At 47.9% G+C, this 25,595-nt stretch overlaps 1 protein-coding gene, 1 long non-coding RNA gene and 1 pseudogene across 2 annotated transcripts in view; 2 read left to right on the top strand and 1 right to left on the bottom strand.

The window, feature by feature from the left end:
• The window catches only part of LOC147622885 (uncharacterized), a 94,188-nt gene that overhangs the window by 49,927 nt on the left and 18,666 nt on the right, over nucleotides 1-25,595 (bottom strand). The gene's annotated exons all lie outside the window — the stretch shown is intronic.
• LOC147622887 (uncharacterized) lies at nucleotides 10,812-11,872 on the top strand. Its single transcript, XM_086822504.1, has one exon. It carries the CDS (start codon nucleotides 10,899-10,901, stop codon nucleotides 11,736-11,738), a length of 840 nt encoding a protein of 279 aa, XP_086678630.1. The 5' UTR covers nucleotides 10,812-10,898; the 3' UTR covers nucleotides 11,739-11,872.
• LOC147622886 (uncharacterized) lies at nucleotides 16,882-18,063 on the top strand (annotated as a pseudogene).

The following is a 25,595-nucleotide window of genomic DNA, read 5'->3' as shown; positions in this document are numbered from 1 at the left end:
TGGCCAAGATTCCGTATGCTTCAGCTTGTGGCAGTCTCATGTATGCCATGGTTGCTACTAGGCCGGACATTGCATTTGCAGTGGGAGTGGTTACTAGATACATGGCCAACCCTGGCAAGAAGCATTGGGAAGCAGTGAAAGGTGTCATGAGATACCTGAAGGGCACACAAGATATGTGCATCTGCTTTGGCAAATAGGATGCATTAATGCATGGTTACAGTGGTTTGCTCATTGCAGACACTTGATGAGTTTCAGCCTTGATATGGCCTTGTATATTATCATGTACATGCTGATTTTTTCTTTTCCTTCATTTAAGGGCACTTTGCCTTTAAGTGGGAGGTTGTTGGGGTAAAGGCATTATGCCCACCCTTGTAGTGTGTACAAGCCCATAAGTTTTATAGTACATAGTACACTTAGTACTTTTAATGTACTAAGTGCACTATGTGTACTAGTGCAAATATACATGTGTGATAGGGGAGTCACACACTCATACTATGATTGAATTGACTTATCCCCACATGTCTCTCTCTCTCTCTCTCCCTTCTTCTCTGTGTGTGTCTCCCACATGAAACCCTAACTCTCTCCCTTCAGTATGGACAATCCCCGTTCATGAGACTATACCAAAATAGACGTGCTCCAGGCAAGTACACGAGGTACCAGACCCAATGGAACACCAATCCACCAAGCATTTCCGGGCATGTACACGGAGGCACAAGTCCCAACGGAAAGCCAAGTCCACAGTATCACATGAGTGGCATCAATCCCCGGCATAAACAACTACCATGGACACCAGTCTAATGTACATACATGATGAGAAAGCACAGGTGGACCAATTGGGTGGCCAAATGGTGAGAATCACCTTCGCTGTGGAGCTCAGTACAAGGCTACTTTCACAGCTTACACACCCTGTACCCGTTCACACCGTTCACTTGAGGGGGGTTTGTTGGTCATGTTCTAGTCATGTTGGGCACTTTTTACCCGGTTTTTTCCCCGTGGAAACACACTCTTGTGTGTGGGCATTGAGCCCTAGGTCTTTATTATGTACTCTCACTTCGTACATCTTATCATTATCAAGAGTACACCTTTCCAACATCTCTCACTCTCGCGTTTCTCTGTGTGTGAGCTTGTGTGTGTGTGTGTGTGTGTGTGTGTGCAGGCTAGCTTCCTCCATCCCCAACATACAAGCCTAGCCTTAAGCTTTTCCAATGACCCATCGCTGTGATACTTATTCTTAAAGACCCATTTCACTCCAATTACCTTCCGCTTTGCTGCCGAGGTACCAATTCTCAGGTGCCATTCTGCTCAATGGCATCAATCTCCTATTCCATAGCTTTCTTCCAAGTATCTTGTCGGAGAGCTTCACCTACATGAGTAGGCTCTCTGTCCTCCATAGCCCAGGTCATCAACCCATAGTTAACATGCAAGCACTCACCAGTCAACCCCTGTCCGCGAAGCTGATGGAAACGCCTAGGGCCATCCTCCAATCGCCATTTTGGAGGGATGCCCTCTATGCCAGAATCCTTCACTGTCTAACGAGCCCACGTTGGAGGGGCACAAAAATGTTGAACCTCCTCAACCTCTTCCTCATTTGGGACATCCTGTTCATGCACCACATCATCCGTGGCATCCTCAAAGATTTCAATTGGCTCCTCCGAGGTAGGAATCTCCTCTGCGTGAACCTGCTGCATAGCATGCAACGATGCTGGAAGCCAACAGTCACTAGGATCTCCGAGTAGTGGAGGATCCTAAACACGAGTAGGTTAAGTAGGGACCCCCTCTGGAACACTAGTCTCATCAAAGACTACATCTCTGCTGACCACCACATCATTCATCTCAGGGTCATACCACTTGTATCCCATCAAAAGAGAGTTGTACCCCACGAATATCTACTTCTTGGACTTGGAGTCCAATTTCCCCCTTTGGACCTTGTCCGTGCCATGTCCACCATAGTCTTGTTTTTCCACTCCACAGATGGTGTGTTCGTGTTGGCAAACTCCCTCTTAATACCCTGCTTAGCACACAACTGTGCCATCTCTCCAGAAGAGAACTCTCCTACTTTGTCAACTCTGACTATCTGGACTGAGTGTCCAGGCTCCTTCTGCACCAAGGTCAACCAATCCCGGAAGCTAAGAAAAGCTTCACTCTTCCATTGAAGGAAGAAAACCCAAGTCGACTTGCTGAAGTCATCCACAATGAGCATAAAAACTCACTATGTGCACCAATTCTAAAGGCTGGTAGCCTTCTTAGGAAAAGGCTCTTGATTTGCTTCCCCTTGATGCAAGAGCTACACTTGCTCTTTTTCGCCCCAACCTCAGCAGGCCTGTCACCATCTGGTTCCTGAATGCCTCGCGTGGAGAATCATAGTTGATGTGCCCAAAGCGAGCATGTCATAAGTCGCCGATGGAAGAAGAAGAAAGATGAAGAGAAAGAGCCTTGGGACCTTCACAAACCAATTTCTTAGTCCTCTTGTCCCAAACCCATAAATGATTGTAATATGCGGAAGCTTCGGAGAAGGATCGGTACTTCAAAACTCAGAAATCAGCACTCTTTTCGCGACGGAAATTAACGCACAAACTGAAAGGGGATGTGCAGAAAATAGAGAGAGAAGGGGGAGATGGAGAGGACACAGTATTGGGTCCCAATTACCCTCTGTAGGGCCCCCACCACGGATGGTGTATTTGCTTTATTAGAATGATGTAAATCTGAAAACAAATACAGAAAACTTAACCTTTTCTTGGCTGGAAGATCCTGCCCTTGACCTTCAGAAGTCCACCCCTTTGCTTGGCAATCTCCTTGGCTTGACTGGCCCTTGATTGGCTTGAGCACTTGGTGAAAACTGAGATGAATGATGGGATTATGGCCTCCACTATTTATACTCCTCCTGAGGAGCAGTCGGCCAGCTGAAAAAACAAGCTATGTCCCACGACTGGTGAAATTCAGCAATAAATGCTGAATTAAATCCCAAAAAATACCACCTTTTTTCCCTAACAGGCTGAAAGTGATGCGCCTGCTTCTGATTGGCTGGACACCACTTTTGTCCACAATCCCAAGGCTGGGCAGCCTGTATGGGCTGCCCCATACATGCCCTACAGCCATACAAAGGCTGTAATCTCCTGGAGATTGCCTTATCTCTGCCCTAGGGCTATCCTACAGCCCCTCCATGGCTGGTGAGTTCAGCCTGGGCCTTCCTGGCCCTCATAGGGGTGGTTCTACACCATTCCCATGCCCACACTCAGATCCAGGGTAGTCCTATGGGCTGGCCCCTTGTCCTAAACATAATCTACTCAGTGATCTGGCATCCGGTACCATACCAGATACACAGAACCACTGACATCATTCTAAAGGGAGACTCACAGCGCGGACTGGCACTGTTTCATGTGCAGGACAGTGCACACCTGACCTTGGACTCATGTGCAAGACAATGCACACCTGACCTCGGACGACTGAGATGGATCCCTGGCTGACTCGCATGGGACCAGTTCACCATCCCAAGTCCTGCACCTTCTGTACAGAAATGTCTATGTGGCATCCAAGTGCGGGATGCACGTGACATCCCCTTCTGTTTAACTTGACGGAAGCTGCATAGCCTCCAAATAATCCGTCAATAATGCCGGATAGTCTTCGAAAAATTCTTTGTCAAGCCATACCGCTTCATGAGTTCCTCGGTCCTGAAACTTCGTGAGGAACTGTCGTAGTCTTCGGCCTGAGCCATGCTTGAAACGGTGCAGAAGGATCTGTTCTGGAACCATTACTTCTGCTTCATCAACAATGTCTGGTTCCGCTTCGTCTTTGACCTCTGAAGGGGGTGGACCTGCATATGGCTTTAACCAACTGACATGAAATACATCGCGCATAGTCCAACTCGGAGGTAGCTTTAACTGCATAGACACCTCATTAATCTTTTTCCGAATGGGAAATGGTCCGAAGCTCCTGAAAGACAACTTTGGGCATCGCTTGCCCACCTGCTTCAATCTTTGTTTCATAATCCGAAGATACACCCAATCCCCTTCCGAAAACTTCAGGTCCCTTCGATCTTTATTGGCCTGTCCGAGTGTAGGCCTCTTGCGCTTTAGCCAATCTGTCTTTAACGGACTCTAGGATCTCCTGGTAAGACTCCGTCACTCTGTTCGCCTCCGGTACTGAAGACGAAGTCCTGGTTAACAACGACTGGAAAGGCCTTCCAAACGCTGCCTCATATGGAGTCCTACCAATAGCTGAAGAAAAAGAGTCATTCAAAACAGCTTGAACTAAAGGCAAAAACGGACAGAGACAAAGAGGGAGAAAGATAGAAGATCAAAACACCAATCTCTATATCAAGAATAGATGCATACAAGAGAGCATTCGCGTGGGTAACAGAGTACCGGTAAGTGAGGGCTCGAGCGCTCTAAACTAAACTGAGGGAATAAGTGGGTAAGTGACCTCAGAGGTGGGTCAACCACACCTCTAGAACAACACCCACGACCTAAAAAATTAAATAGACTTGAGAAAAATGCCCAAAAATGGGGCAGATGGATATTGGGTGGTCAACCCAAAATCAAGAGCCAGGCTGACAAAAACAAACCTCTGAACAAGACCAAAAGGTCGCCAAGAAACTGACACAACCGGAAATGACCCACTAACAGAGAGATGACTTGGGGGATTATGCCACTATATGAGTACATATGCCAGAGGAAGATTCAGATCTGATACAGAGCAGCATTGAAGTTAAAAATGGCTGCCCACTATCCCCAAAACTCTTTGGTCTTTACATAGATCAGGTTTCAGATTTCATTGATAGACGGGGGGGAAGAGAGCATCTTTGGCTGGTGTTTGGATACCACTCCTCCTTTATGTGGATGATATTGTACACCCATTGGGGACGAACTTTGAAGTCATGAAGTTGGCCTTTTAGCAAGACCATCTTCTCCATCGAAAAGAGGATGGCTTCATTATACGTCCGAGGTACATGGACACCCGCTACAGTTGAGCAGCATGACATTGATGTGGAGAAAGTCCTTAAGTTGCTGGAAAGCAACGAGCTCTACGTCAATGAAAAGAAGTCAGAATTTTATATGTTCCAGGTGCATTACTTGGGATATATAATTAGTGCTGAAGGCATTCGACTTGATCCGGCTAAAGTGGTCGAGATTGTCAACTGGGAAGTACCTCAGACAGCCTATGACATTAGATCAATTGTGGGTATATGCCAGGCATATTCCACCCACATCGATAAGTTTTCTGACCTCTCGGCAGATCTCACCGATCTGCTAAAGAGAGTGAAGACAAGAAGGCAAAAGATTCAAATGACTCCACGAGCGTTGGAGGCATTCCAGAACCTCAAGGTGGCTTTGTCAGAAGCGCCTTGTTTAGCACTTGCCTCGTGGGACGACCCATTTCAAGTGATCACCGATGCGAGTAATATCGCAATTGGAGGTGTATTACAACAAAAATGGTCATCCAATAGCTTACATGTCTCGTAAGTTACTACCTGCCAAGAAGAACTATTCAGTCTACGATCGTGAACTCCTAGCAGTGATACAGGCTTTGAAACATTGGAAACATTTCCTGTATGGCCGTGACTTCGAGGTTCGCACTGACCATCAGGTATTACGCTGGATTCAGACGATGCCAAGTGCACAGTGGAGTGATCGACAACACCGCTGGAGTCAGATATTCCAGGAGTTCGGTGTGGTATGATTGAGAGGCCAATCCAGTGGCCGATGCTTTGAGCAGGAAAGGACAAGTGTCTACGATTCAGACCACTAGACTTGATCTTGTTGGTACAGGACTAGAGGACATGAAGCACACGTACGGGGATTCCGAGGAATTCGATACACAGTGGGAACAGGCATTGGATGCCATTTTCTGATACGCGATGGTTGGCTTTTCTACAAAGGCCGACTATGTGTCATGAAGTCATTCAGGGGCAGCTCTTCTTCATGATGCCCATGACGCCATTACAGGTGGTCATAGGGGCATGAATTCGACTCTGGAGAAATTAGAACGGCAATACTGTTGGCCAAAGATGAGGTGTGATGTGTTTACATATGTACAACGCTGTGACATTTGTCAAAAGGTGAAAGCTCCTCGTCACCGAGTCAATAGTAGAACTTCATGCCAAGAAAGGAGAATATGCGATAAAATGTGAGATGAGCGAATACGGACAAGATGAGCCCCATTCACAATGACCCACCATGAAGCCTGCCCACGTGTCCGTCCATGTGACAATCCCTCCAACTCAATCAAGTCACGAGCCATGAATACCCAAGGCTGCTCCTGCAAACACATATCCTGAAAAAGAGCCCACCTACGCGCCACCATATACAAGCGGACATCCAGTAAAGCAGCCCCACCCATTCTTTTGGGCGTCGTAATGTGATTCCAAGCTATCCATGTTTGACCCATAATATTTCCTTGCCTCTTCCACAACATAAACCGAATGGGAGCAACCAAACGGAGAAGAGATTTGTGCGTCCAAGGTAGCAAAGGCAAAAAATAGGAAATCATGCTAAGCATAATAACCTGAGCTACCTTAACCCTCACGTGCATAGGCCACCCTTGAGCTTTCCAATACACAAATTTATCCGAGATCTGAGCAGAAATCCAAGCAAGAAGCGCTTGGGGGTCCACATCCACACCCACCGGATACCCAAGATGACGAACAATGTCTCCTGTATGCACCACACGGCCTTGCCACCCTAATGCCTCAAGATCAAATTTCGTGCATACAATGAGGGCTGATTTTGTTGAATTTATTTTCAGCCCAGAAGCCAATGCAAAATTATTCCAGGCTTCCATTGCTCGATCTATATTGGCTTTTTCGGCCCTGAGAAACATAAAAGTGTCATCCGCAAGGGCTTGAGCAACCAATTGCTTACCATGAGGGAGATGCAAACCAACCACTTCACCATGCGATGCCATAGCATCTAGGCGAGATAACATAGGATGAGTGGCAATGGCAAAGAAAAGAGGGCTAAAAGGACAGCCCTGCCGGAGAGAACGGGTGAGAGAAATACCATCCGAAAGTCCTCCATTGAGCATAATCCGCGTGATAGAGCCATAGCCAAGTAAATGCACCAAATTAGCCATTTTGGGACCAAAGCCCATGGCTGCCATTAACTGAGAAAGGAAAGACCAGCTGACATGATCAAAAGCTTTTTCAAGATCCAGCTGCACCATCACAATCTCTTGCTTCTTTGCCTTGGCATAATCCACTCCAATTTGAACATTAAGAATATTATGCAAAATATTCCTGCCATGCACAAATCCATATTGATAAGGATGAATAAGAGTAGGAAGCACCTTCTGCAAGCGATTGGCAAAAATCTTTGTAAAGATTTTATACATAATACCCATAAGTGAGATGACAGTTAGCATCCCGCAAAGCATCAAGACGTGCAAGTAGTTTAAAGCTAACATATTGTGCTTCCTGCACCCTAGATAGCTCCTTTTTCAACCATTCTATGGCATCCACAACTTCAGCATCCATAGAGTCAGTAAACATGAACGCCTGCAAGCCCTTTAAAAGCGACTCAAGAAGAGCCACATGCTGTTTCTGTATAGAGGCATTAGCAAGACCATAATGCCGCGCTAATTTCCGAGTGTTGGTAAGGAACATTGGTCAAGCATGATAATCAGCCATGGACACTCTTGTGGAGAAATGTCATATCAACTGACGCATATAAACATCAAAAACTTCATGCTCTAAAAAAGTGTGATTTAAGCGCAAAGGCAAGCGTCCCAACAAGCCTTTATATGCATCCACAGGATGATAGACCATTTCAAACACAAGCGGCCAATGATCCGAGAAAACCTGTTGCTGATCAACCGTCATAGTAAGAACCTCTGGCAAAAAGAGATCTTGCTGTAAAATATACATCCTATCCAATCTAGCATAAGTGCCCCGAAACTGTTGTGAGGCATAAGTGTAACCCCTTTCATCTGGATACAACCAAGACCACATGTCTTGTTTTAGCGACCTTGCTGCAAAAGCTTCCCACGCCATTCTCTCCGGGCTATCCGTTACAGAATGAGGCGACGTGGCTTGCTCCGTGGAGACACACATATTAAAGTCTCCCATCACAAAGCCAGGATGAGAGATTGAAAGAGCACACAAGTCATTCCACAGCAAACGGCATGCACGAGCATTATTTGGAGCATACACCCCTAACAACCATAAAGACGTATCATCCCAAACAATCTGTATCACTAGAAATCTTCCATGAACATCTTGAATCACAAGAGAAGGCTGAAACTGCGAACGAACAGCAAACATAACACTTGACTGCGAAGCAGGATGTCCGCTGTAGAAAACATGAAACTCCTTATATACATAGGCTTTGCCAGCCAACTTATGCTGCTTATGTTCAACTGCACACAAAACATCCCAACCATGACAAAAAGTTGTACGCCAAAGCCTGAACTGCTTTTGGCGCGAAGAAATACCCTTTACATTCCATTGTACAATTTTCATAAGCCTTCCCAGAAAAGAAATCAACAAGGCCGTGTACTAGGCCCGGGACAATCTGCCAAATCACGAACCTTTTGAAGCATTGCATTTTTAGACATGGTATTTGTGATCTCAGACTGCCCTTGGAGTTCCCGAGCACGTGCTGAAGGGTAATGACCATCCCATGGCGAGATGACCTCACCCTTCGAACCAAACACAAGAGGCAATTGTTGTTGTGCTTCTTTTGTTAGGCGACTTCTAATAGGATAGCGTTCTACTCTATCCACCCCAAGAGCCCCTGTACCCTGAGAAAGTTGGCCTCCCGGCCTCTCAATCTTGGTCTGTTGTTGGGCACCTGAACCCAAAGGGCAACGAGCATATGTATGTAAGGGCCCCTGATGAGTACGCAAAGGCCCCCGCAAAACAGCATCTGAGAAATCCCCCCGCGGGGCAACAAATCGTGTCTTTTTACCACGTACTTCCACCCATGGCTGCTCAACCTCATTCTGAACATCCACATGTACATCCATGTGCTGGGCATCATGTAAAGGAGCATCATGCTCATCTTCCACGGGCAACTGCCCATCAACGATATCGTGGCCAGCAAATGTATCCCACCTCAATTCATACATTAAAGGTTGCAGCCCAGCCATATTGGCACGCAAATGTGTCGGCCTAGGTCTCCCAGTATCCCACAACATGCATAGACGATTTCGGTTTCTAGATGTCATTCGAGGCACCACCAAGACATCACCGATACCTCGCATGAGACCTGGTAAGACACGCCAAAACATTGGTGGGAATTGTTTCACTTCAACCCAAACTGGGCAAGCCTGGCACAACATATCTTGGTACTCTGCCATAGGCTTCCACGGAACCACATGAACCAACTGCCCATCCAAAAAGAGTGGCACCTACTCCAAGACTGCCCTACGGGCTTCCGAAGTGCGAAAAAGTATTTCATAAAAGCCTCTCGGACCATCATAAATCTCCTCAAGTGCCTCAGGCGACACCAAGCGGCCCAACCATGCTCTAAGGCGAGGCAACAACGGAATACGCCCAGTAAAGAAGAAGATAGCAGCACGATAATGAAAATCTGCTAGCTGTTGTAGCAACAAAGGAGTCTCCATGCATACATCAGCCACACCACCATTATCTACTGCAGCCATTTGCACTATTTGCCTTCACATATTCTTGCAGAAGCTCACCAGTGATCTGCAGCAAACGTGCAAACTCCGGAGAAGATACCTGAGAACTTTCCTCTGCATTCTCTCCAACATTCACCGGAGTGTAGCTTGCATCAACATCAAGCCCTTGACGTTTTTGTTGCTCCGAGGCATCTGAAGCATAACCCACATCCTTCTCGATCATTTCCTCAATAAGATCCATGTTAAGGCTATTGGCAGCCATGCCACCAACAGCAACAGCCGGGTCATCCAAATCCATGTACAAAAGCAAAGAAAACCCGTTCTCTCAAACCCTAATTCAGCACCTGAAAACCCTAATTCAGCACCTGCAAACCCTAATTCAGCACCTGCAAACCCTAAATCAGTAGCTGCAAACCCTAAATCAGCACCTACCTTTGGATTTTGTAAATGAAGCAAACACCCTTGAGTATCTACACCATGTTCACACGTCCCTTGAGAAGGCAAACGAGCAACGAGCACACGAGACTCCAGCGAACAAAGGGACGAAGAAACAACTGCTGCTAATCTGTCGACACAGGCACAGACTTAAGTGATACACGCCAACAGTGAACGACGCCTATTGTTGCCTTCTTCCATGCTCGAATCTTGTGCGCTAGGGTTCGCTTGTCGCCCGGTCGGCTCTGTCCATCTTGCTGTGTGCGCTGGAGACCCTCCTACTCACGCGATCAACAGCCGGTGACCACACTCTCTCAGAAAACTCGGTGACACCATCTCTCCTCACCAAAGTCTCTCTCTCTCTCTCTCCCCCCCCCCCACCCCCAACACTTCCTCTCTCTCTCTCTCTCTCGCTGCCCAGTTCGCTTCCAGTTCGCTTCTAGGCCTCAGTTCTGCTCGCTGCCCAGTTCGCCTCCAGTTCGCCTTTCGCCTCAGTTCAGTTCTGCTCGCTGCCCAGTTCGCTTCTAGGCCTCAGCTCTGCTCGCTGCCCAGTTCGCCTCCAGTTCGCCTTTCGCCTCAGTTCTGCTCGCTGCCCAGTTCGCTTCTAGGCCTCAGTTCGCATATGTGCCTCTGCTCGCTGCCCAGTTCGCTTCTAGGCCTCAGTTCGCATATGTGCCTCTGCTCGCTGCCCAGTTCGCTTCTAGGCCTCAGCTCTGCTCGCTGCCCAGTTCGCCTCCAGTTCGCCTTTCGCCTCAGTTCTGCTCGCTGCCCAGTTCGCATATGTGCTCCTTTTCCCCACCCACCCTTGCTCAGGCCCCCAAGGCAGCAACATAACTCTCTCTCTCTCCTCCCTGCCTGTGGGAAGGACTGCAGAGTGATTTGGAGGAATGGCCCCGAGTCTCCAAGAGAAACTCGAGGCCCTCGAGATGGCAATGAAGGCATTAATCAAGGAGAACAAGAAGACATCCGATTCCAACCTCAATGAGGTGGAAAACAAACTACACAAGCACATCATAGCTCTCGAAGCACGGGTCACGAACCTCGAACAAGAGAACACGGCACTCAAGGAGGAGGTGAGTGCATTGAAAGTGGAAATGGTAGCCATCAAGAATGCTGAGAAGGAAGAAGGGGAGATCAATGACAACACTCTCACGGCCATCAAAGAAGAGATCTCCAAGGAGATCACAAAGGACATGGAGGGAAAGCTCGAAGCCAAGCAGTCAGGATGGGTCGAGGTGGTGAAGAAGAACATCCGTAAAGAAGTGAGGGAGGAAACTCAAAGGGAAGAAAACCAAATCATTCACACCACCATTGAGGAGGAGAAGATGAGGCATGCCCGCCGCCTCAACATTCGAGTCACAGGTATAGCCGAGACACCCGACTCCACTCCCGAGAAAGATGGACAGCTTCTATGCATGAAGCTCGGCTACAAGGAAGAGCACCCTCTCCCCTTCACCAAAGCATGGAGAGCCGGGAAAGACTCAACACGCAAGCGAGCCCTCATCCTACAGTTTGCAGGAGAGACGGAGAGGGTCACCTTCATGAGGAAGAGGGTCATACTACGGGGTTTAGAGGGTGCTCCTATTTTCTTGGATGATGATCTCACGAGGATGCAGCTTGAGCATAGGAGAACTTGCATGCCACGAGTCTTACACGCGAGGAGAGAAGGCAAGAAGGCCTTCTATCGAGATGGTCGGGTCATCATTGATGGCCGGCCCATGGATTAGCGGTTTGGGGCCTATGGGACACAGACCAGGCCATTGACAGAGATACACATAGCAGTATGGAACTGTAATGGTTCATTATGGGTGCAGCCTGGACGACTGGAGCATGTTATGGTGGGGAGAGACATCATACTTCTGACAGAGACACATCAGAGCCCAGAGAGAGGGCTACCTCGAGTAGAGGGATTCCAGTGGGAGTCAGCATACAGGAGGACCACACGCCAGGGTACCTCGAGAGGGTCGGGGGGAGTAGCAGTCCTATTCAGACGGGAGCTACAGGGGAGACTGAGAGTGGTAGCACAGGATCCAGAAGCCAGATACATGTGGATCAGCTTACAGCTCTCACAGGACAGGGTTATATACATAGCTCTATGTTACTTTTCTCCATCAGGATCCTCCTATGTCATTACAGAGGACATGCCACAGAAGGAGGAGATAGGAGCCTCGCCATACACTTGTCTGTCAGAGGAGATTATGCATTATTCTACACTAGGGGAAGTATTTCTTACGGGCGACTTCAATGCCCACACACAGAGTAGACAGTGTGAGGTGTATGACTATGATGACATGGAGATCCTCCACCCTGTGGATCCAGAGGAGATAGGGGCTAGTCGGGCATCAGAGGACACTGGACCAGACAGAGGACATTATGGGGACCACTTACTAGAGTTGGGAGCCAGGCATCGTCTCGTTATTTATAACGGGATGCTACAGTGGCCGGGATCAGGAGGGCTGACATGCTTCCCACATGGGGGTCATACACGGACCGGAGGCACGGTGGTAGACTACATTATGGGGTCTTTGGAGGCATCACAGCTTGTCACCTCATTCTGCATTCCACCTCGTCCTATTGGGGCAGATCATACATACTTGGCATTTTCACTAGCCGGATCACCAGTATCACCAGTCCCCCACATACCGACGCCACACACTACCATCTACTTCACACATGACATGGCAGACATATACACTGGCAGAGTAGAGGATGGGCTCCTACTCATGGATCCCCTGGCATCTATGGATACCATTACAGCCCAGCTCGCATCACTCCTACACACGGCTACATTACAGAGCTTCCCACATCGTGTACACTCAGGAGAGCCTGTGAGGCCTGGGACTATGCCCCAGAACAGATGGTATGATGACGAGTGCAGAGCCCTATACTCACGACTCCGCATACAGAGAGCTTTGGGAGCCATCACAGAGCAGGAGTCGAGGAGAGAGATGAGGAGACTTACTCGCCGCAAAAGGCGGGCCTTCGCAGAGATACAGGAGCTAGAGATCTTTCATTTCTTCATGAGTAGAGATAGCCCTGTCTCATGGCGGCACTTTAGAGAGCCCCGGACCCCGACACCTATTGCAGACCCACAGACATGGCACACATATGCAGAGGGTCTATACCATGCCCCACAGCAGCCACCTATACCTCAGCCACAGGAGCCTCGACCTACCACAGCTAGCTTCTTTACCCACTCGATGGTACAGGAAGCTATCCGCCGCCTACAGCATGGACGGGCCGCCGACCATATGGGCCTGCAGGGTGAGCATCTCATATATGCAGTAGATTCTTTAGCTCCTTTTCTTGCACACCTGTTTAACAGGGCACTAGCAGAGGGTTTGCCTGCGGAGTGGACGATGCACACCATTGTGCCGATTCACAAAACAGGGGATATGCTCGATCCGAGCAACTACAGGACGGTTATGGTTGGCCACGTGCTGGCCAAACTCTATGGTGCAGTGCTGGAGCAGGAGCTTAGCTTATATGCTGAGCGAGCAGGTTTACGCTCATCAGGGCAGGCAGGCTTCAGGAGAGCTTTCTCTACCACTGACCATGTATTCACTTTGAGATGTATGATTGATCAGGCCAGAGTGAGGAAGAGAAAGCTCTATTGCTGCTTTGTGGATTTCCGCAAGGCATTTGACACAGTACCACGAGAGAGGCTCTTTCAGCGCCTGCAGTCTCTTGGCATACCAGCAGATATGACATGGGGCATCTATGCATTATATGAGCAGGTTTTTGGGCGAGTCAGATGTCCAGGAGGTATGTCCGAGACTATTGCTAGCACCATTGGTGTGAAGCAAGGATGCCCACTTTCCCCCACGCTATTTGGGTTATACATTGATGAGGTGGCTGACTTCATTACACGGGGAGGCGGAGATGGAGTTGATTTAGCAGGTACCTCAGTACATATTATGCTCTATGCTGATGATATTGTATTAGTGTCTGAGTCCCCAGGTGGTCTACAGCAGCATCTACATGCACTCCATGATTTCTGCACACAGAGGGGTCTTACTGTGAACCTTGGGAAAACCAAGGTTATGGTCTTTCATACATCGAGACAGGGCAGGAGTCAGCTGACATTCACTCTCGCCGGATGCCAGGTGGAGGTGGTGACATCATACGTGTACCTAGGGGTTACCTTCTCTGCAGCAGCCACACGCTTTACCATGGGTTCAGCAGCCAGAGCTAGATTGACACGGGGATATGCAGCATTGGCTATGCTAGAGAGACAGTGCCACCAGGCGCATTTTCAGGAGCCCCGGACGAAGGGGTGGCTATTTGACACATTAGTCACACCGGCATTGATGTATGGAGCAGCAGTATGGGCGCCAGGCCTTGCTACCCATTGGTGGACACAGATAGAGAGACCACAGGCTCTCATGATGGCACGCATGATACGCAGCAAACCGTCAGTACCTCATGACATTATCCGAGCAGAGTTTGCTACGCCTCCTATGATGGTAGAGGCCATATTTCAGACTATATGCCTGCTAGACAGATTCAGAGAGATGCCACAGGACAGATTATCATACAGAGCTTTTCAGGCATCTAGACAGTTGGCTGAGGCAGGAGACAGAGGATCATGGTATGCACAGGTCACACATTGGTTCTCACAGCATGGCCTAGACATGGATCATCTACCACCATTCCAGTATGACAGGGATGCACCACATATCCGTCTCTCTCATAGTGAGAGGAACAGAGTATTGAGACAGGATCTATGGCAGCTCTATACACGAGAGACATGGATATCGCCTACACAGCCTCTTCCACCGAAGATGCTATACTACAGAGATCACTTCATGAGTATCACTGATGATGGATTTATAGAGAGGCCTAGATACATGGAGGGCTTTTTACCACACCGCTCCCGAGTGGCTATTGGTCAGCTCAGAGTTTCATCACACCGATTGGAGATTGAGACTGGCAGAGCAGCACGGATCCCCCGAGAGGAGAGGGTATGCAGATTGTGCAGAGAGGAGGTGGAGAGTGAGGAGCATTATGTATGCAGATGCAGAGCATATACAGCCATCAGAGAGAGATATCCCATTTTATTCAGAGAGCCACATTCCCTACGCCAGATCTTTGAGACAGCAGACCAGCGCATACTGGGGAGATACATTCTAGACATACAGCGCCACAGAGAGACATTATTACAGGCTCAGACAGCTCCAGAGGGGGGGCGACAGACACAGATTACTACATTTTTTCAGAGATCCATACCCCTCCCAGCCCCTACACGGCAGGGAATTACTCTCCAGAGAGCAGAGACACTTAGAGCCCGCAGGAGACAGAGGACACCTGGCTTTCGGACACCACGCCTATACCAGAGAGAGATGACAGAGATCAGAGCTCAGTTTCACAGAGAGGGTGCGGAGCGACTGGCTCGCTTCAGAGCACACCCAGGCATGTTCTTCAGGGAGCTGTGGACACCCCCTTCACTGATGTATACCATTTTATACCCCCAGTATGGTACAGGATGGAGCTAGCTAGGTTGCATATCATGATTGTATACTCCATGCATATAGCTTTGCATTCTCCTAGTAATAGAGCTCCATCCCCTGCACACCCAGATTCAGCTTTTTTATTCAGTACTTTTTCATTTTGTTGGGATGACAGAGGATAACCCCATACAGGTACTCCGATTTGTCTCATAGGCCGAGTTCGGTCTTTTGGAAGACGTTAATAAAATCTTTCTTTCTTTCTTTCTTTCTTTCTCTCTCTCTCTCTCATAGGCCCATTGGGTCTTTAGTAGACGCCAGCAACCCCCTCTGCGCCCCCTCCCGCCAGCCCCTCCCCCCCCTCTGCGCCAGCCCCCTCTGCCCCTCCCCTCCTGCCAACAACCCCTCTGCGCCAGCCCTCTCTCCCGCCAACCCCCCTGCCCTCTCTCTGTCTCATGGATTGAGGTGCGCCATTGGGCAGATCCGCACCTCTTCACATCAGTTAGAGATAGAGACAGGCAGATTTAGAGGCATACCTCCAGGGGACAGGATTTGTCATATTTGTTGGATAGAGCCAGAGACGGAGGAGCACTACATCTGTCGTCGCTGCACAGCATATTATGAGATTCGAGGGCGCTACCATTGCCTTTTCAGAGAGGGATTTGGACCACTGGCTAGAGTCATGCACTATTGTGATCAGCGATGCTTGGGTTTTTATCTCCTGGAGATCCGCAGGCTCAGAGAGTCCATTATCAGGAGCAGACGCCCGTCTGGCAGGGAGTCCACACAGAGACAGATTACTGACTTCTTTAGAGGGACTACCTGGGAGGACACACAGCCGACAGCCCAACAGTGGGCACCCCGTGGGACTCTAGTTGAGAGAGCTATCCAGTTGGGCAGATCTAGACGCCCGAGGGTTCGCGGATCCTCACATCGGAGACGGTGCCTACACCGGAGGATTCAGAGCATCATTGCGAGGCATCGGGCTCGTCCGACCAGGCATCTCACTATGGCAGATATCCAGGCCATCCGGCAGAGACCCATGCTAGAGCTCCTAGGATGATTACGACTCCAGCCATATATTGTTGTACTCATTGTCACTTTTGTACTCCCCCATATTCATGTATTCAGGTATCCATGTACTCATGTACCCCATTTTGACTAGTAGTATTAGCTTCCCCCCTACTGATATATTGTGGGGCTATCTCTTTTCTTTTCCAGAGAGTGTATCAGATGTCACATGGTTGTAACTTTGGTCTCATAGGTCACTTTGGCCTTTTGAAGACGTTAATATAACATTTCATTTCATTTCATTTCTCTCTCTCTCTCCCACCTGCGCATCCCCTCCCACCTCTCTCTCCCCGCTCCCCACCTCTCTCTCTCTCTATCTCTCCCGTCGCCTCTCTCTCTTTCTCTCCCCGTCGCCTGCGCATCCCCTCCCCGTCGCTTCGTTTTGGTCGCCGCCTGTGCTGCTGCTGCCGCCATGTGAAGCCCCAGCCCAATCCAGGTTATGTTCGATACCCTTTCCTCATCCACCCTTGCTCAGGCCTCCAAGGCAGCAACATAAGTGTTAGGGTTCTATCTCTCCGAGGTACATCGAGATGGCCAAGGGTGCAAGCAAAGAGGAGATGGTCAAAATGGAGGATAAGCTGAACATCTCCATCAGAGAAAACAAGAAGACGGCGGACTCCGCCATCAACCGACTTTCCTAAGTCGAGAGGGAGATCGAACCTTTACAAAAAGAGAAGGAAGCTTGGAAAAGGGAGAAGGAGACTTGGGAGAAGGAGAGGAAGAAAGAGAAGGAAGGAGGGAAGAAGGAGAAAGAGAAGGAAGGAGGGAAGAAGGAGAAAGAAGCATGGAAAGAGGAGAAAGAGAGATGGAAGAAGGAACCAGACACTATGAAGGAGGAAATCAACATCCTCAAAACGGAGGTGATCTCTCTACGGGACCGACCACCACGGGAGGAGGGGGAGATTGTGGAAGTTGACAAAGAGGCCATCAAAGAGGAACTCACCAAGGCAATCACCAAGAGCCTAGAAGGTAAGATGGAGGCAACAAGGGAGGGTTGGGTAGAAGTGGTGAAGAGGAACATCAAAAAGGAAGCGAAAGAGCATGCCCAAAAAGAAGGGCTCCAAATCGTCAACACCACCATTGAGGAGGAGCGGATGCGACATGCTCGTAGACTCAATGTGAGAGTCACGGGGATTCCCAAGGTAGCCGACTCTACCCCCGAGGGGGATGGGCGGACACTATGCACACGACTTGGATACTCACATGAGGGACCCCCCCCCCCTTCCTCAAAGCTTGGAGGGCCGGGAAAGACATGACAAAGAAGAGAGCTCTCATCATAGAGTTTCGGGATGTGGAGGCACGCACCATCTTCATGAGGAAGAGGGTCATACTACGAGGCTTAGAGGGAGCTCCTATTTTCTTGGATGATGATCTCACGAGGATGCAGCTAGAGCATAGGAGAGTTTGCATGCCACGAGTCTTACACGCGAGGAGAGAAGGCAAGAAGGCCTTCTCTCGAGATGGTCGGGTCATCATTGATGGCCGGCCCATGGATTAGCGGTTTGGGGCCTATGGGACACAGACTAGGCCACTAACAGAGATACACATGGCAATATGGAACTGTAATCGTTCACAATGGGTGCAACCAGGACGACTGGAGCATGTTATGGTGACGAGAGACATCATACTTCTGACAAAGACACATCAAAGCCCAGAGAGAGGGCTGCTTCGCGTAGAGGGATTCCAATGGGAGTCAGCATACAGGAGGACCACACGCCAGGGTACCTCGGGAGGTCGGGGGGAGTAGCAGTTCTATTCATACGGGAGCTACAGGGGAGGCTGAGAGTGGTAGCACAGGATCCAAAGGCTAGATACATGTGGATCAGCTTACAGCTCTCACAGAACAGGGTTATATACATAGCCCTAAGTTACTTTCCTCCATCACGATCCTCCTATGTCATTACAGAGGACATGCCACAGGAGGAGGAGACAGGAGCCTCGCCATACAATTGTCTGTCAGAGGAGATTATGCATTATTCTACACTAGGGGAGGTATTTCTTACGGGTGACTTCAATGCCCACACACAGAGCAGACAGTGTGAGGTGTATGACTATGATGACATGGAGATCCTCCACCCTGTGGATCCAGAGGAGATAGGGGCTAGTCGGGCATCAGAGGACACTGGACCAGACAGAGGACATTATGGGGACCACTTACTAGAGTTGGGAGCCAGGCATCGTCTCGTTATTTATAACAGGATGCTACAGTGGCCGAGATCAGGAGGGTTGACATGCTTCCCACATGGGGGTCATACACGGACCGGAGGCACGGTGGTAGACTACATTATGGGGTCTTTGGAGGCATCACAGCTTGTCACCTCATTCTCCATCCCACCTCGTCCTATTGGGGCAAATCATACATACTTGGCATTTTCACTAGCTGGATCACCAGTATCACCAGGCCCCCACATACCGACGCCACACACTACCATCTACTTCACACATGACATGGCAGACATATACACTGGCAGAGTAGAGGATGGGCTCCTACTCATGGATCCCCTGGCACCTATGGATACCATTACAACCCAGCTGGCATCACTCCTACACACGGCTGCATTACAGAGCTTCCCAAATCATGTCCACTCAGGAGAGTCTGCAAGATCTGGGACTATGCCCCATAACAGATGGTATGATGAGGAGTGCAGAGCCCTATACTCACGGCTCCGCATACAGAGAGCCTTGGGAGCCATCACAGAGCAGGAGTCGAGGAGAGAGATGAGGAGACTTACTCGCCGCAAAAGGCAGGCCTTCGCAGAGATACAGGAGCTAGAGATCTTCCATTTCTTCATGAGTAGAGATAGGCCTATCTCATGGCGGCACTTCAGAGAGCCCCGAACACCGACACCCATTGCAGACCCACAGACATGGCACACATATGCAGAGGGCCTATACCACGCCCCCACAGCAACCACCTATACCTCAGCCACAAGAGCCTCGAGCCACCACAGCTAGCTTCTTTACCCACTCGATGGTAAAGGAAGCTATCCGCCGCCTACAGCATGGATGGGCCGCCGACCATATGGGCCTACAAGGTGAGCATCTCATATATGCAGTAGATTCTTTGGCTCCTTCTCTTGCACACCTATTTTACGGGGCACTAGCAAACCCTAGACAAGCGGGCGACCTGGTTTTTGAAGAGCCGGGGGGGGTGCAGGAAAGGAAGCGGCCACTGGGCACGTGAAAGTCGCCAGGAGGGGGCTGGTAATACTGCCGGGGGGGGGGAAGGAGCAGAGAGGCGGTGGTGCTGTGGAGGCTGCTTTGTCTGTCTATTTGGAATATCCTTCGCGGTGCTAATGACTATTTGCTGGATGAGATGGAACGTTCACTGCATGACGTACTCAGTATTGTAAAAAGGAAACTGGAGTCAAACACGATTGTAGCAGGCGGTGGTCGTCTACAAGTGCAGAGAGTGTACAAAGAGCTCAAGCATCCTCGAAATATTAATTGTGATTGAAGCATTAAGATCCAGGAGTCGCGGCCTTCCCAATCGTGCTATGGTGCTCATGACCAGCCTCGAGCTACCAGTATCTAGTATGTTGGTGTTTCTTTGGGGTATGCTCTAATAGGCTGTGCATTTGTTGTTGAGCTGATTTCTACTTCTTGATCCGGAGCTCGGTTGTTCTCTGCTAGTATGTGTGTTATGATTATGATGGTAATTGTGTGTGTGATTTTGGGAGTGCATGTGTGATGATGAACTTGTAACCAAGGAAGAGAAAGGGAGAATGATACTAATTTCAAACCTTCGAGAATTGAAGTGAATTGGCACTTGTACATGTCAACAAAAATGGTGATGTCTTATGCTCCTTGAGGAGCTATCTATTATGTTTCCTTCCTGGGATTTTGGAAGCTACTCTCACAGCCAAAAGTCCCGCGCTTTCCCAGCGAAACCGTCCACGTCACGATAGCTTTTTGGTGAACCCGACGTGAAACTGCTGGGGTGAGAGTGTGGTGAAATACACAGGGAAGCTATGGCTGAGAATCCTGAGGGTCAGGGGGTTCATTTTGACCCCGGAGTTATGCAAATGTTTCAGATGTTTACTATGTATATGCAACAGCAGCAAGCTGCTGAGAGGGGACAAATTTCCACGACCAAAGCACTGCAGTCAATTGTGAAAAAGGTGGATCAATTTGATGGTAAGGATATCACAAAGTGCCTGCGCAATTACACAAAGGAAATGGAGCTAAACAGGGTGACTGAAGAGGATATGGTTCGAAGCTTTGAGCTGGTATGTGTTCCTGAAATAAGAGAGCGCATAAGAGGATTACAGACAGCACATGGTGGCAGAAATTGGGAGGAGTTCAAGCTTGCTTTAAAGGATGAATATTTCATGGAGGATTCCGAGCGGGTGACCAAACGAACTTTCTTGGAATGGGTCACAAAACCCAAAATGGGAATTTCTGCCACACAAAGTTGCTAAGAGAGTTTGAGAAGCGCTATGCCCAGCTATCAAAGGATTGAGCGCACAACCTTGGACAGGGAAAAAACAGAGCTCTTCTTACAAGCAGCTGGGAAAGATCTCCAAGAAAAACTGGAAATTCTCCTTGAGGATAAGGATACAGAGCAGGGACTAAAGAGTGATTGGAATGATGTCGAGGATGCGGTCACCATGCTAGCAAAGCGGCAGCGAAGGAGGGATAAAATGGTGATGAGCTCGGCAACTCCTATAACTGCTGTTACCCCTGAGAATCTACCAAAACCAGCTGCTGCAATTCCAAAGGTAGAAGGGCCGATGGAAGAGCTTATTAAGGGCATGCGAGACCTAAAATTGAAGATGTCCAGGATTGAAGAAAAAGGGCTACCATTAGGGCAGGCTTCTATGCAAAGGCCTCAAAGCAAAGAAGGGTTTACATTCAGATGTATATGGTGTGATGACCCAGAACATGCAAAGAAAGACTGTGCTAGCTATAAGGAAGCCCTCAGAAATCAACTTGTGTTTTTCAAAGATGGGAAAATCCACCTTACAGAGACTGGTCTTCCATTAAGCACAAACTTTGGGAAAGGAGGGATGAAAAAGCTGGTTGAGGATATGGCTGCTAGCCATGCCATCTCTATGGTTGAGGCAGCAACCTATGGGTTAAAGGCTGGTCAATCAAAGCAAGAATCTGAGAATGATGAAGATTATGAGAATGAAGATTTTTGGCCATCAACAATGGAACTAATTGCGTCAAAGAAGGTGTCTAAGCAGGCTTTGCATGAGGCAGGTGACTGTATACGTCTTGAGACTGGCTGGGAAGAGCCTGTGGATTCTTTATCTGTTCATGCCTACATTGCAAAATGCCAAAATAATGAGGCACAGGTAGAGGAAAAGCGTAAGAGGGAAAATGAGGAAGGAGGGCCATCAAAAAGGGTCACTCGTGGTAGTGAAAAGAAGGATCCTGGGCCATCACATATGCCTCCACCGCATAGCAGACCTCCACAGGAAGTATCAATGGAAGAAGTGCCAGCAAAAATGAAGCATGAGAAGGAGAAGGGTAAAGGGAAAAGTCCACTCTACAAGCTTCAATCTGATATTGAAGCCGCAACAGACCTCAAAAAGGTGCTTGAAGAGAGGATTCTAAACAGTAGGGTGGAATTTACACTAGGGGAAGTCTTGGGGATTGCAAAGAAAGAATTCCATGATGAGATAATTGATATTATACGAAGGAAAAGGCAGTCCATAATTGAATCTATTCCATCACAAGGGGAGGCAAGCACTTCCAAGACTCATGGAGTACAGGTACAACAAAAGGAAGAGAGAGAATGTGGTGGAATGTAATCACTCTGCTGAAGGGGCACGACAAGTGCGCTTTGTGGATGAGGATGATGAAAAAGAAGTTCTTACAAAGAGTCATTATTCCAGGAGCCATTGAGCAAGAGCAACCATAGAAACCCTTGTCAAGATAGGTGACTTGGAAGAGCCGTATGTTGCTCTAATTGATCATGGGTCTGAAATAAATCTTATGGCTAAAAATCTCTACAACAAATGTAAGTGGCCAATGGATGTAGATCATGGGTGGATGATTAAAGCAGCAAATAACTCATCTGGAGAGCTCTATGCAGCCTGTCCAAATGTAAGGATAACTATAGGGGATGTGAAAGATGATCAGAACTTCTTTGTTCAGGAGATGTCATCGTATCCCCTCATCCTTGGGCAACCCTACATTACAGCTGTGAGGATGGAAACAAAGGTTTTGGATGATGGCTCGGCATATGCAAGAATAAGGAGTAAAGATGGCAAGAAAGCTGTTCAGTTCTTGACAGTTTGTATTAACCATGAAAGGAACCGTCAGTCTCTTCGAGCACAGTCACTCCCAAAGATAAACAGAGAATTCACGAATTATAGGGAGATGAGGGATTTTGGCCAGGTGCCATTGTAAAGCGGGATTCCAATGGTACAAGGGAAAATGAGTTCTCGCAGGACTCAATCAATGTAAATAACTTTTCAGCAAATTTTCAGGGATTTTCTAGCTATGGGTCACTGGTCTTTGTAAAAAGCAAGGATTTGAAGCGTGGTATGCGTCAATATGTACAGAATGTACAAAAAGGTTTTGAACAGTGTGGTCTTTTGGAGAAGGATGAGTTTATATCAGGTGTCCTTGATGAGGTGTCATTTGTGGATACTATGGATGAGCTTTGTGTCATGGGAAGTTCATGCTTGCAGGGTGGGAATGAGATGGTGAAAGTATCGTCTGTGGGTATGTATGATGTAATCAAGGAATTTGAAGAAGTGGGTATGTATGATGTAATCAAGGAATTTGAAGAAGTGGAATGCAAAGGTATGTATTGTGGGACAGATGCTCGAGTTGATACAAAGTATAAAACGGTTGCAAAGAAGGTGAAACCAGTTGCCTTGCCCCTGCCACCAGAAAGCAAGGAGAAGATAGATGAAGCCTCTATGCAACCGAATCTCAGAGATCCGAAGAAAATTGGGCATAAGTTTACACAGGAAACCCTAAAAGAGCTGAAGATTGGTGAAAAGGATTTTCTGTTGCCAGTTGAAAAGGAATGCTTTGAGGAGATGCTTGTAAAACATGGGAAAGCCTTTGCTTTTCAGCCGCATGAGATAGGCTGTGTTGATCCAAGTGTAACAGCGCCGATGGTGATCTTCACTATTCCACATGTGCCCTGGAACCTGCGGCCGATTCCAGTACCAAAGGCTCTCTTGCCAAAGCTGATGGAATTACTAAAAGAAAAGATCAGGATGGGAATTTTGGAGCCATCATGTGCTCCATACTCCAACAGATGGTTTACCGTGCCAAAGAAAAATGGAGCATTGCGCTTCATTCAAGACATGCAACCTGTAAACAAAGTCACAATCAGGAATGTGGGAGCAGGTCCGATTGTGGATGAGTTTGCAGAAGCATTTGCAGGGAAAGCTATATACTCTATGGGTGATCTGTATTCGGGATATGATCAGTTCCAGCTGGACATACAAAGCAGGGACTTGACCACAATGAAAACTCCTTTGGGATTGGTAAGGATGTGTACCTTACCACAGGGAGCCCCACCAACTCAGTGGCGCATATGATGAATGGAATGAATAAAGTCTTGCGAGACTTCATACCACAAATAACTATGCCTTTTCTGGATGATGTGCCAATAAAAGGCTGTGATGAGAAAGACAAAGATGGGGATTTGGATTCAAAGGGGTGCCGCAAGTTTGTGGCAAATCATATAAAGGATTGTGATATGATTCTATCCAAGCTTGAAGAGGTGAATCTTACTTTATCTGGACTGAAATCAGTGTTTGGGGTTGGTGAAGTGCTAATAGTGGGACATCTTTGTAGTACTAGTGGACGTCGACCTTGTCCAGCCAAGATAGATGCAATACAAAGAATGAAAGAGATATGCATTAATGTTACAGAGCTGAGGAGATTTCTTGGTGCATGATATGGATCCCGCATTATGCACATGTAGCAGATCCTCTTTATCAACTTTTGAGGAAAAATCAAAAATTTTTGTGGAGTGCAGCACATATTAAAGCTATGCGGAAGCTGAAATATCTGCTTCAATCATCACCTACTCTAAGGAAGGCAGATTATGAGTGTGGCAGGCCTGTGATTGTTACAGTTGATACTAGTCCTACTGGGATAGGATGGGCAGTAGGGCAAAATGATGAGGATGATCACAGGTATGTAATCAGATTTGGAGCAAAGGTATTAAGCATTCGACAACGAAAATATCCGCAGATCAAGAGAGAGTTATGGGGAATAGTCACTGCTCTAAAATGTGAAAAAGAATATCTTATTGGGGCATTTGTACTTGTGGAAACTGATTGCTTGCCACTCCTTGGGATGATTGTAAGCTGCACCACTCCAGATATCGCTATGCTTAGGTGGATTGCCTATATCAAGTCACTAAATCCTGAGTTTGAGCATATTGCAGGAAAAGACAACCAAGTTGCAGATATGCTATCAAGAGCCAGGTATGAAGATGAAGAAGGGATGATTAATGACATTGATGATGTAGGTACAAAGTTCTACACTATTGCATATGCAAAAGGGGACCATACTTGCCTATCAAATGCACTTGAGTCTTTTACTGAGGAAATGTATGAAGGAGATTGGTTGCTTATTGGTCAATACTTGAGTACTCTGACAAGACAGGAAAATTGGTCTGACTCAGAATTTAAGAGGATCCGCAGAAAAGCATATGGGTATTTTCTAAAGGATGGGTACCTGTGGAAGCATCCTAAGCAGAGGAATGCTATGCCACACAGAGAGTCATATGTGATAAAGAGACTCAAGGGAAGCTCATGAAAGAATTCCATGAGAGTCTTTGGGCTGGACATCGAAGTGTGTGGGCCACCTTTACCAAAATAAAGGAAAGATATTGGTGGAAAGGAATGTACAAGGATATTTCCCAATATGTGGAAACATGCATGGTATGTCAAATGTACTCAAATGTGCGGCATCGTGATGGCTTGCAACCAACCTACCCACCTGCCATGCACTACAAATGGATAGTGGATCTAGTTACAATGCCTTTGGGAATTTGGCAGATGCGGTACATAGCACTTGCAAGAGAAGATTTGACAAATCAGGTAGAGGGGCGTGCTCTTAGAACAAAGAGTACGGAAACAG

Source organism: Cibotium barometz, chromosome 28, assembly GCF_041138505.1.
Source record: "Cibotium barometz isolate CiBa-2024 chromosome 28, ASM4113850v1, whole genome shotgun sequence".
In the NCBI taxonomy this organism is placed as follows: Eukaryota; Viridiplantae; Streptophyta; class Polypodiopsida; order Cyatheales; family Cibotiaceae; genus Cibotium; species Cibotium barometz.
Note: the sequence above shows the minus strand (reverse complement) of the source record. Positions and strands in the feature narration are given on the sequence as shown.